Source organism: Scyliorhinus torazame, chromosome 16, assembly GCF_047496885.1.
Source record: "Scyliorhinus torazame isolate Kashiwa2021f chromosome 16, sScyTor2.1, whole genome shotgun sequence".
In the NCBI taxonomy this organism is placed as follows: Eukaryota; Metazoa; Chordata; class Chondrichthyes; order Carcharhiniformes; family Scyliorhinidae; genus Scyliorhinus; species Scyliorhinus torazame.
Genome location: NC_092722.1, coordinates 34,408,611 through 34,421,475, shown reverse-complemented (window position 1 = coordinate 34,421,475; position 12,865 = coordinate 34,408,611). Strand labels below are relative to the sequence as shown.

The following is a 12,865-nucleotide window of genomic DNA, read 5'->3' as shown; positions in this document are numbered from 1 at the left end:
GGCTCCACTACCACCGCCACCCCAACTTACCCCACCCAACCTACGCTGACCAATGCCCCGCCCCTACATGGCACCCGCACCCCCTCCTGCCCCCCATTCCCTCGTCACCGACCCACAGGAACGAAGCTCCAGAAGACATGCTCCCGGAGTCCACATCTGTACCCACACTGGCAAAGTCATTCCCACGCCCGCACGGATGAGTTTGACACCCGGGCCAGCTGCGATACCAGATCTCCGGCGATCACAGCGCATGATCCGGGTGCCGGACAGGCTGAATTTGTGAACCCTTCACCTCCGCCGGACTTCATTTTTTAACAGGGGGTGAATGTGGTGAATGTATTGCATTAACCATTCACCATGTATGTAACTGTACCACACTGTTGCCCATGAGGGCTCCACCTATGGACCATTGTAAGGTATTACCTGTGATGTATCATGTTGGTGCCTTTGTGGGCTCCGCCCCTGGCTCCTCCCCTTGAGGGGAGGTATAAAGAGCAGTAGCCCTGTAGGCGGCTCCCAGTAGCAGAGCAGTCGCAGGCAGGCACTGTTCTATTCGATTAAAGCCACAGTTTACTTCTACTCCTTGTTTTGTGTGAATTGATGGTCGCATCACCCGTAACCCCTTTTGGACACTAAGGGACAATTTAGCATGGCCAATCCACCTAACCTTCACACCTTTGGACTGTGAGTGGAAACCGGAGCACCCGGAACAGGAAGAACTTACAAACTTCACACAGTCACCCAATGTCGGAATCGACCCAAGTTCCTTGCGCTGTGAGACAGCAGTGCTAACCACTGTGCCACCCTATAAATAAATATAATATATATATATATATAGCCCAGGTGAGGCATCTGGGCATATTTTAATGGATGATAGATAAATGCAAGTTAATAAAAGCAAAATACGGATGCTGTAAATCTGAAATAAAAACAGAAAATGCTGGATAAACTCAGCAACACTCGAGAGGAAGAGTTAACATTTCGAGTCCAGTATAACTCTTCCCTCCATCGATGGACTACACCCTCTCTCTCTCCACAGATGCTGTCAGTCCGGCTGAAGTTTCCCCCCCCCCCCCAGCACTTTCTGTTTTAATTTCAAATGCAAGTTCTTGCTGCACTAAACACCTCCCCCTTCTCGTTGAGCGCAGTCATTCATTTTCAATCCCTCCCCAAAAAGGCTGGTGGTGGGGGAGAGGGAGAAGTAGTCACAGTGAGGCAAAGTGAAGTCATCCAGGCTAGGGAGAGCCAGAGGGGGAGAGGGAAAGAGAGGAGCTGACCAAGTACTTCCTCATTGACTGGAGTCAGATCTTGCTCAAAGCTAACAGTGAGTGCCTGCCTTCCCCAAGTGGGTTATTTATTTCTTTCAGTGGCTTCCTGTTCGCAATCCTGTTGTACTGCAGGTTTTCTGAAATACCTGGGACAGCCACGTGTACAAAAAAGTCTCGGGTTTGTTGGGGACACTGACAGATTGCCTCTGTCCCAGTTAATCCCAGGAGGGGAAAACCTCTCTCTCTCTCGGCAAGGCTGATATGACAGCTACCTGAAATTGACGCAGCTTGCCAGAGTGTGTGTTGTTATACTTGGAATTAACCTCTTGTTAGTTTCTCTACCTCCCTCCCTCCAGCACCCAGCGCATGTTGAAGATGACCTGGACCAGGTGCGAGCTGGGCAGCCTTTGCCTGGTCTCCCTCTTGCTGCTCGGCGTTCAAGCCCGGCCCACCAACAACTCGGCCGTCAGGAAGGAGAAGCCGGGCGTCAGCAAGGAGGAGAACGAGATCCAGCCCCCCAACCACCTGAACGGCCTCAAGCTGGAGAAAGGGGGTGTCCTCAACAAGGACTTTCACCAGGAGGTCTTCCTGGGCAAGGACATGGAGGAATTCGAGGTGGACTCGGAACCCATACGGAACAGAAAGAAGCTCATTGGCATATTTGAGAAGTAAGGTTCAACAGGGATTTTTTTTTGGGGGGCGGGGGGAGGAAATGGGTGTGATTGCAGATGTGCCAAAACTTTTAAGATAAAATCAGATTACAATAAATGTGTGCCAATTGGGGTACCAAAACTTTTAAGATTATAGTAAATTTAGATTACAATGAATGTGTGCCAATAAGGGTCCACAATTTTTAAGATTATAATCAATTCCGATTACAGTAAATGTGTGCCAATAGGGGTACCAAAACGTTTAAGATTATAATAAATTCAGATTACAATGAATGTGTGTCAATTGGGGTACCAAAACTTTTAAGATTATAATAATCAGATTAGAGTGAATTCAGAATAAATGCAAAACTCTTGCATATCGAGTCCTGATGCACCCTGTCCTCCAGACAGCGGATCATGTTTTCTAAACTAGGATGAGAACTGTGGTGTTGTCTGTCCTTTATATTCGTCACTGGTCCCTGAGACGAGACTTAAGAGTGAGATGCCGCTTAAGAGAACGCATGTGTGTGGAATTTATTACTCTTGATTTTAAGATTCCCATTTGATTTCAAACCCCCTTCTCTGTGTCTGTGATCTCTGCCAGCCCTACAATCATTCAAGCAGTTCTCTAATTCTGGCCTCTTGTCATCCCCCATTTGAATTGCTCGATTACCGGTGGCCGTGCTTTCAGTTGCCAAGGCCTGCAAGCTCTGGAATACCCTCTCTACAGCTCTCCACCTATCCTTAAAACCTACCTCCTTGACCAAGCTTTTGGTCATCTGACCTAATATCTCTCTATGTGGCTCGGTGAAGTCCTTTATTTTATAACACCCCTTGGTTAAAGGTGCTATGTAAATATAAATTGTTGTTGCTATTGAGCCCCACTGTGAGCCTTCTCCTGGCACCCCTGTATTTACCCCCTTTTGTTGATTCTACTCTGTCTGTGATGTCTACACTGAGTGAGTAAATAATTACGCAATATTGCTGCAATGTTTAATCAGAGCTATTCTGGTCTGTATGTGGAGAGCATATAGTTAATGTGTGGCAGCAACATTTTGTTTTCGTCATGGAATGTGGGAATTTCTGGCAAGACCAGCACTTGCTGCAATCCCAAACTGCCTTTGAGAAGGCAGTGATGAACAAAGCACCCTCGCAGTTTTGTTGTTGTGCGTGTCCTATCCATTTAAGTATGCAATACCTTTTTTCTTTGCATGGCCATTTACAAGCAATATCATAAAGGTCATAGAGTCAGACAATACGAAAGACGCCATTCGGCCCATCGAGTCTGCACCGACAATACAACATTATATCTACACTAGTCCCACTTTCCAGCACTCAGCCCATAGCCTTCAATGTTGTGACATCTCAAGTGCTCATCCACGTACCTTTTTAAAGGTTGTGAGGTTTCCCACCTCTACTACCCTCCCAGGCCGTGCATTCCAGACTCCCACCACCTTCAGGGTGAAAAAGATTTTCCTCAAATTCCCACCTTAAAAATTATGCCCCCTTGTTATTGACCCTGGAGCTAAGGGGAACAACTGCTTCCTATCGACCCTGTCCATACCTCTCATAATCTTATACACCTCAATCAGGTCCTCCTCAGCCTTCTCTGCTCTAAAGAAAACAACTCGAGCCTATCCAGCCTCTCTTCATAGCTCGCATGCTGCATCCCAGGCAACATCCTGATGAATTTCCTCTGCACCCTCTCTAGTCCAATCACATTCTTCCTAAAATGAGGCGGCCAGAACTGCGCACACAACTACAGGTGTGGCCTAACCACATTTTTGTACAGCTCCAACATAACCTCCCTGCTTTGATAGTCTATGCCACGACTGGTAAAGGCAAGTGCCCCGTATACCTTCTTAACTGCCCTCCGAACCTGTCTTGCTGCCTTCAAGGATCTGTGGACAAGCACCCCAAGATTTGGGGCGGCACAGTGGCACAGTGGTTAGCCCTGCTGTCTCACAGCTCCAGGGATCCAGGTTCAGTTCCCACCTCGGGTGACTGTCTGTGTGGAGTTTGCACATCCTCCCCGTGTCTGCGTGAGTTTCCTCCGGGTGCTCCGGTTTCCTCCCACAGTCCAAAGATGTGCAGGTTAGGTAGATTGGCCAGGCTAAATTGCCCCTTGGTGTCCAAAAGGTTAGAGCTTAGGTTAGGTGGGGTTACTGAGTTAAGGAGATAGAGTTGGGGGCCTGACCCGAGGTAGGGTACCCTTTAAGAGGGTCGGTACAGACTCTATGGGTTGAATGGCCTCCTTCTGCACTGTGGTGATTCTATGATCCCTCTGAGCTTCCTAGTATCCTGCCATTCATTGAGTACTCCCTTACCTTGTTATCCTTTCAAAGTGCATCGTTTTTCAGAGTTAAATTCCATTTGCCACTGGTTTGCCCATCTGGCCAACCGGTCTATATCTTCCTCCAAACTAAGACCTTTATCCTCACTATTAATCACCATGCCAATCTTCATGCCGTCAGCAAACTTATGAATCCTACCAACACCCCCCCCACTCCCCCCATGTTCTCATCTATATCATTTTTTCACGAACAATAAGGGGCCTAACATTGATCCCTGTGGAACGCCACTGATCACCAGCCTCCAGTCACACAAACAGCCTTCCACCACCACCCTCTGTCTCCTACCACTAAGCCAGTTTTGGATCCAACTTGCCAAGTTACCGTGGATCCCATGTGATTCTGCTTTCTTTATCATCGTCCCATGTAGGACCTTGTCAAAGGCTTTGCTGAAATCCATATAAACTACATCAACTGCACTACCCTCATCTACACACCCAGTCACCACCTCAAAAAATTCAATCCAGTTCATTAGGCATGATATCCCTCTGGCAAAGCCATGCTGACTCTCCCTGATCAAACCTTATCTCCAAATGGAGATTAATTTTCTCCGTCAGAATTTTCTCCAATAGTTTCCCTACCACTGATGTGAGACTCACTGGTCTGTAATTCCCTGGTTTATCTCTACCACCCTTCTTGAAAAATGGAACCACATTAGCTGTCCTCTGTGGCCAGTGTCATGTGAGAATACCTTGAAGAACTGGGTGTTTATAAATGGGTGTGTATATGAATATCTGTAGTAAGAGTACCTTTAAGAAATGGGTGTTTACTACTGCAGTTATATCAGAGAGTGGGTGGAGCTGGGCTGTCTGTCAGCTTTTTACTTTCATTTTAGGCTGTTTGTTTCGTTTTCAGAGCTGGATAGCTGCAGTCACAGCCAGAAGGTGTATGAATCTCTCTCTCTAATCTAAAGACTAAATCGATCCTGGTGATTTAAAACTAATAACAGTAGTGACTTTAACCTGATGTGCTTCTGGTAAAAGGTGTTTTAAGTCGTATGGATGTTAAAAGGAAAGCTTAAAGGATTACTTAGTGTTGTATTCTTGGGGGTTGTATTTGAATTAATGGTTGCTAAGATGTTCACTATGTTTTAAAAAGGTTCATAGAAAGGTTCATAGAATAAACATTGTTTCGCTTTAAAAAATACTTTTCCATTTCTGCTGTACCACACCTGTAGAGTGGGCCGTGTGCTCCCCATACCACAATCTAGTAAATGTTGTGGGTCAGGTGAACTCCATGGTACACTTTAAGGTTCTCCAAACCCTGGCCCATAACACCAGAGAAGAATTAAAAATTTGGTTGAGAGCCCTTGTAATTTCCTCCCTTGCCTGCCACAGCAGCTCAGTAGGATACACCTCACCCAGACCTGGAGATTTGTCCTCTTTTAAGCCTGCCAAAACTTCCAATATTTCTTCACAACAGAGAGAGACTGTTCAAGAACCTCCCAGTCCCTCCCGGAATTCTGTACCTACAGCCTCCTTCTCCCCAGTGAAGACCGATGTGAAGTACTTGTCTAACGCCCTATCAGTGTCCTCTGGCTCCATGCACAGGTTGCCCCCCCTTGGTCCCTAATGTGCCTACTCTTTGCCTTATACACAGAATATATCTTGGGATTATCCCTAATCTACCCGCCTGTGCTTTTTTATGCTTCCCCTTTGCCCCCCTAATTGCTTTCTTTAATTCCCCCTGTACTTTCTATACTCTACTAAGGCCTCTGCTGATTTGCTCCCTTTGTACCTACCAAAGGCCTCTCTTTCCTTTTTTATCCAGTCCCGAATATTCCTAGACATCTCTGAGCTTGTTGCTCCTACAATTCACTCTAAAGGGAACATGGTAGACCTGTATTCTCCCTATTTCTTTTTGGAACGCCTCCCCCTTTTCCATAACAAACTTAAATTGTTGTGGTCACTATCACTAAAATGCTCCTTCACTGCCACCTTGAACACCTGTCCGGCTTCGTTCCCTAGAATTAGATCCAGCACTGAACTGTCCCTTGTTGGACCTTTGACAGATTGACATATAAAGCTCTCCTGAATATATTTCAAGAAATCCGCACCTTCTAAACCCTTAACATTAATTGGGATAATCATAATGCAGGGGAAATTGAAATCCCCTAACATAATCACCCTATTATTATTATTGTTACACACCTCCGTGAATTGTCTACATATCTGCTCCTCTATTGCCCGCTGACTGTTTGGGGACCTATAATACACTCCCAGAAATGTGACAGTCCCTTTTTATTCATAAGAACATAGAACATACAGTGCAGAAGGAAGCCATTTGGCCCATCGAGTCTGCACCGACCCACTTAAGCCCTCACTTTCACCCTATCTCCGTAACCCAATAACCCCTCCTAACCTTTTGGTCACTAAGGGCAATTTATCATGGCCAATCCACCTAACCGGCACATCTTTAGACTGTGGGAGGAAACCGGAGCACCCAGGGGAAACCCACGCACACACGGGGAGAACGTGCAGACTCCGCACAGACAGTGACCCAGCGGGGAATCGAACCTGGGACCCTGGCGCTGTGAAGCCACAGTGCCATCCACTTGTGCTACCGTGCTGCCATACCCACAAAGCTCTACCCACAAAGCCTTATTTGAATACCCTTCCCTTAATGCAGTAACTTGACCCCTCAATTAATATTGTGACACCACCTCCTCGTTACATCCTCCCTGTCTCGCCTGGAGATCCTAAACTCTGGAATGTTGAGTTGCCAGTCTTGCTCCTCCCTCAACCAGGTCCCTGTGATGGCAGCAATATCACAATTCCACGTCAATCCATGCCTTTAACGCATCAATCTTACTTGTAACACGCCGAGCATTAAAGTAAACAACGTCTTAAGTCCCTTGGAACTCAACATGACTGAATTCCCTCAGTCTTGGTGCCTTTACTATAGAATGCTGTGCCCCTGTAGTACAAACGCTGTGTGTCCCGAATTGTGCTATCATTCACCCCCCTACCCACAAGACAGACAGCAAATTGGCAGCATTACCTCACTTAAGGGGCGTTGTGTGTGACCCCCCCCCCCGTGCCCCCCCCACACACATAACAGAGGCTACCTAGTGTAGCGATCCCATGGAACAAAACTGAAAGAGGAAGAGAGCGATTTTGGTAAGGACCAGAGACGTCCAATGAACGTGTTAAACCTTTGCCCATGATGGTCAGGAACAGCTCATGTCTCCAAATCAGTTAATTCTCTATAAATTATTAACGCTGCTAATTTATTTCAAGCCCTGTGACTGAATTCAGCTTCATTATCAGTCAGTTCACACTCAGACCGGACCGAAGGAGGTGGTTCCAGGCGGACCAGAGTTTAGATATGGAGCTGAGCCAGACAGGAGGAGGTTACAGTGTCATGGGAATGTCGCTTTAAGAACTGTTTGGCTGCTCCTGTTACTGCAGTGATGGCAGAGTGTGGGTGGAACCGAGCTCGGTCTCTGCTTTTTAGTTTCACTTTGAGAAAAGCTTGGTGTGTCAGTTTTTTTTGGTTTCGTTTTCAGTGTTGGAGCTGAAGCCAGACAAAGCAGATGTACTGTTGATCTCTCTGCCATGAAAAGACTATCTCTTGATCATTTGGTGAATTCGGAATTATAAATGTTCAGTCGTGAATGTAAACCTGATGTGCTTCTGTTAAAAGGTGTTTCTTTTGTCTCCTGGATGTTGTTTGGGAAGTTATTAAGGATTACTTAGTGTTGTATTCTTTGGGGGTTGTATTTGAATTGATGGTTGCAAAGATGTTCACTGTATGTTTTAAAAAGGTTAACTTGAGTTCATAGAATAAACATTGGTTTGCTTTAAAAAATACTTTTCCATTTCTGCTGTACCCCGCCTGTAGAGTGGGGCGTGTGCTCCCCATACTACAATCTATTAAAAGTTGAGGATCAGGTGAACTCCATGATACATTTTGGGGTTCTCTAAACCCTGGCTAATAACAACAGCGATAGGGATGGACAGGGACAGGAGGAGGTTACAGTGACAGGGACGGTCAGGGGTAGGAGGAGGTTACAGTGATAGGGATGGACAGGGACAGGAGGAGGTTACAGTGACAGGGACGGTCAGGGGTAGGAGGAGGTTACAGTCATAGGGATGGACAGGGACAGGAGGAGGTTACAGTGACCGGGACGGTCAGGGGTAGGAGGAGGTTACAGTCATAGGGATGGACAGGGACAGGAGGAGGGTACAGCGATAGGGGCGGTCAGGGGTAGGAGGAGATTACAGCGATAGGGACGGAGAGGGACAGGAGGAAGTCACAGCGATAGGGGCGGTCAGGGACAGGAGGAGGTTACAGCGATAGGGACGGTCAGGGACAGGAGGAGGGTACAGCGATAGGGACGGTCAGGGGTAGGAGGAGATTACAGCGATAGGGACGGAGAGGGACAGGAGGAAGTCACAGCGATAGGGGCGGTCAGGGACAGGAGGAGGTTACAGCGATAGGGACGGAGAGGAACAGGAGGAGGTTACAGCGATAGGGACGGTCAGGGGTAGGAGGCGGTTACAGCGATAGGGACAGTAGGAGGTTACAGCGATAGGGACGGTCGGGGGTAGGAGGAGGTTACAGCGATAGGGACGGTCAGGGACAGGAGGAGGTTACAGCGATAGGGACGGAGAGGAACAGGAGGAAGTTACAGCGATAGGGACGGTCAGGGGTAGGAGGCCGTTACAGCGATAGGGACAGTAGGAGGTTACAGCGATAGGGATGGTCGGGGGTAGGAGGAGGTTACAGCGATAGGGACGGAGAGGGACAGGAGGAGGTTACAGCGATAGGGACAGGAGGAGGTTACAGTGATAGGAACGGAGAGGGACAGGAGGAGGTTACAGCGATAGGGACGGTCAGGGACAGGAGGAGGTAACAGCGATAGGGACGGTCAGGCACAGGAGGAGGTTACAGCGATAGGGACGGTCATGGACAGGAGGAGGTTACAGCGATAAGGACGGAGAGGGACAGGAGGAGGTTACAGCGAAATGGACGGTCAGGGATAGGAGGAGGTTACAGCGATAGGGACGGAGAGGGACAGGAGGAGGTTACAGCGATAGGAACGGAGAGGGACAGGAGGAGGTTACAGCGATAGGGACGGTCAGGGACAGGAGGATGTTACAGCGATAGGGACGGAGATGGACAGGAGGAGGTTACAGCGATAGGGACGGTCAGGGATAGGAAGAGGTTACAGCGATAGGGAAGGAGAGGGACAGGAGGTGGTTACAGTGATAGGGATGGACAAGGACAGGAGGAGGTTACAGTGATAAGGACGGAGAGGAACAGGAGGAGGTTACAGCGATAGGGACGGAGAGGGACAGGAGGAGGTTACAGCGATAGGGACGGAGAGGGACAGGAGGAGGTTACAGCGATAAGGACGGAGAGGGACAGGAGGAGGTTACAGCGATAGGGACGGTCGGGTAGGAGGAGGGTACAGCGATAGGGACGGAGAGGGACAGGAGGAGGTTACAGCGATAGGGACGGAGAGGGACAGGAGGAGGTTACAGCGATAAGGACGGAGAGGGACAGGAGGAGGTTACAGCGATAGGGACGGTCAGGGACAGGAGGAGGTAACAGCGATAGGGACGGTCAGGGACAGGAGGAGGTTACAGCGATAGGGACGGTCAGGGACAGGAGGAGGTAACAGCGATAGGGACGGAGAGGGACAGGAGGAGGTTACAGCGATAGGGACAGGAGGAGGTTACAGCGATAGGGACGGTCAGGGACAGGAGGAGGTTACAGCGATAGGGACGGTCATGGACAGGAGGAGGTTACAGTGATAGGGACGGTCATGGACAGGAGGAGGTAACAGCGATAGGGACGGTCAGGGACAGGAGGAGGTAACAGCGATAGGGACGGAGAGGGACAGGAGGTGGTTACAGCGATATGGACGGAGAGGGACAGGAGGAGGTTACAGCGATAGGGACAGGAGGAGGTTACAGCGATAGGGACGGTCAGGGACAGGAGGAGGTTACAGCGATAGGGACGGTCAGGGACAGGAAGAGGTAACAGCGATAGGGACGGTCAGGGATAGGAAGAGGTTACAGCGATAGGGAAGGAGAGGGACAGGAGGTGGTTACAGTGATAGGGATGGACAAGGACAGGAGGAGGTTACAGCGATAGGGATGGACAAGGACAGGAGGAGGTTACAGTGATAAGGACGGAGAGGGACAGGAGGAGGTTACAGCGATAGGGACGGTCAGGGGTAGGAGGAGGGTACAGCGATAGGTACGGAGAGGGACAGGAGGAGGTTACAGCGATAGGGACGGTCAGGGACAGGAGGAGGTTACAGCGATAGGGACGGAGAGGGACAGGAGGTGGTTACAGCGATAGGGACGGTCAGGGGTAGGAGGAGGGTACAGCGATAGGTACGGAGAGGGACAGGAGGAGGTTACAGCGATAGGGACGGTCAGGGGTAGGAGGAGGGTACAGCGATAGGGACGGTCATGGACAGGAGGAGGTTACAGCGATAGGTACGGTCAGGGATAGGAGGAGGTTACAGCGATAGGGACGGAGAGGGACAGGAGGAGGTTACAGCGATAGGGACGGAGAGGGACAGGAGGTGGTTACAGCGATATGGACGGTCAGGGGTAGGAGGAGGGTACAGCGATAGGTACGGAGAGGGACAGGAGGAGGTTACAGCGATAGGGACGGTCAGGGGTAGGAGGAGGGTACAGCGATAGGTACGGAGAGGGACAGGAGGAGGTTACAGCGATAGGGACGGTCATGGACAGGAGGAGGTTACAGCGATAGGGACGGAGAGGGACAGGAGGAAGTCACAGCGATAGGGACGGAGAGGGACAGTAGGAGGTTACAGCGATAGGGACGGAGAGGGACAGGAGGAGGTTACAGCGATAGGGACGGAGAGGGACAGGAGGAGGTTACAGCGATAGGGACGGAGAGGGACAGGAGGAGGTTACAGTGATAGGTACGGAGAGGGACAGGAGGAGGTTGCAGCGATAGGGACAGTCAGGGACAGGAGGAGGTAACAGCGATAGGGACGGTCAGGGACAGGAGGAGGTAACAGCGATAGGGACGGAGAGGGACAGGAGGTGGTTACAGCGATATGGACGGAGAGGGATAGGAGGAGGTTACAGCGATAGGGAAGGAGAGGGACAGGAGGAGGTTACAGCGATAGGGACAGGAGGAGGTTACAGCGATAGGGACGGTCAGGGACAGGAGGAGGTTACAGCGATAGGGACGGTCAGGGACAGGAGGAGGTAACAGCGATAGGGACGGAGAGGGACAGGAGGTGGTTACAGCGATAGGGACGGAGAGGGACAGGAGGTGGTTACAGCGATATGGACGGAGAGGGATAGGAGGAGGTTACAGCGATAGGGACAGGAGGAGGTTACAGCGATAGGGACAGGAGGAGGTTACAGCGATAGGGACGGACAAGTCACTGAAGGATTTTGAAAAAGAGGATAAGATTTTGAGATTTAAGCAGTTGAGGTATGAATAGTCAATAATGTGAGTGAGGACAATGGGTGATGATGAATGGGACTTGGAGTAGTGTTGGATATGAGCAGCAGAATGTTTGAAGTGCTGATGTTTGCGGAGGTTGGTAGGAAGGAGGCTGACACTAAGTACATGAAATAGTGGAGTCTGGGGGTGACAGAAGTATGAAGGGAGGGATTTAGCATCAGATGGACTGTGATAGGGGTGGAGGTAGGAGGTGGAATTCAGTATCCAAGACAAAGAGTCTATCCTGGTCTGGCATCTCCTTGGCTAGAACAATATCCTTGGTTCAAAACCTGCCTCTGACCTGGCTTTTCATCACCAACCCTAAATGGTTCTTTGGCTCAAATTCTAGTATGATTATGCTCCTGTTGAAGCTCCCTGGGACAATTGCGGTCTATTACAGGTGATATATAAAAGCAAGTTGTTGTTATGGAGTCAATAATGCAGCTTTGGGTTGAATAGGTTATCGCATTGAATGGGCCTGGTTCAGCCTGAGAGAGCGGCTGAGGAGACGGGTGGAATAAAGAATAAAAGATGTAATTTGGTCCGATGAGGACTACAGACAGATCAAATCTTGCCTTTATTGAGAAGCATAGAAAAACCTGGGTCAGTTTGTGAGAGTGTGGGTTGACTGCGATGGAAAGTGTGAACGGAATGCTGAAGGCAAACTCGTTGCACTTCATTTTTGCGATTCGGTTCAGCTGGTTCCTGTTTTGTGAGACTTGTCCTGCTTTTGCTCGAAGTGGATCATGAATTCCTGATTTCTCCTTCTGTGGCCTTGGTGTCCATTTTTATTCGCTAACGTTGTCTCTGAGGTGCCTTGGACTATTTTACCATTTTTAAGATGCTCTGTACTTACAAGTTTTTGCTGTTGTTGGATCTGCTGCTTTTTAAATTTTTCTGTCAGCTCGGTGGTTGTAGAGAACATGGCCTCCAGCCTGATTGCAAACAGACACGTCCTGCCTGTGCACATGCGAAAGACTCCAGAAAACCATTGCCTGTATCCTAAACACTGTCTCTTAATGTAAATTCATTATGAGGGGATAATTCTGTTGCCCCCTTCGAGTCCCTCTCCAGCACTTGGTGGTTACGGAACACATGTTTATCAAACACTTCGATAAAGTAAAGTCACCATAGTCCCAGATGGCCTAAG

General features: G+C 49.2%; 1 protein-coding gene across 1 annotated transcript in view; it reads left to right on the top strand.

The window, feature by feature from the left end:
* The first annotated feature begins 1,283 nt into the window (after positions 1–1,283).
* The window catches only part of sdf4 (stromal cell derived factor 4), a 122,081-nt gene continuing 110,499 nt past the window's right edge, over positions 1,284–12,865 (top strand). The window contains exon 1 of the mRNA XM_072478232.1: positions 1,284–1,936. Coding sequence (XP_072334333.1) covers positions 1,635–1,936 — 302 coding nt within the window. The 5' untranslated portion in view covers positions 1,284–1,634. The remainder of the gene's footprint in view (positions 1,937–12,865) is intronic.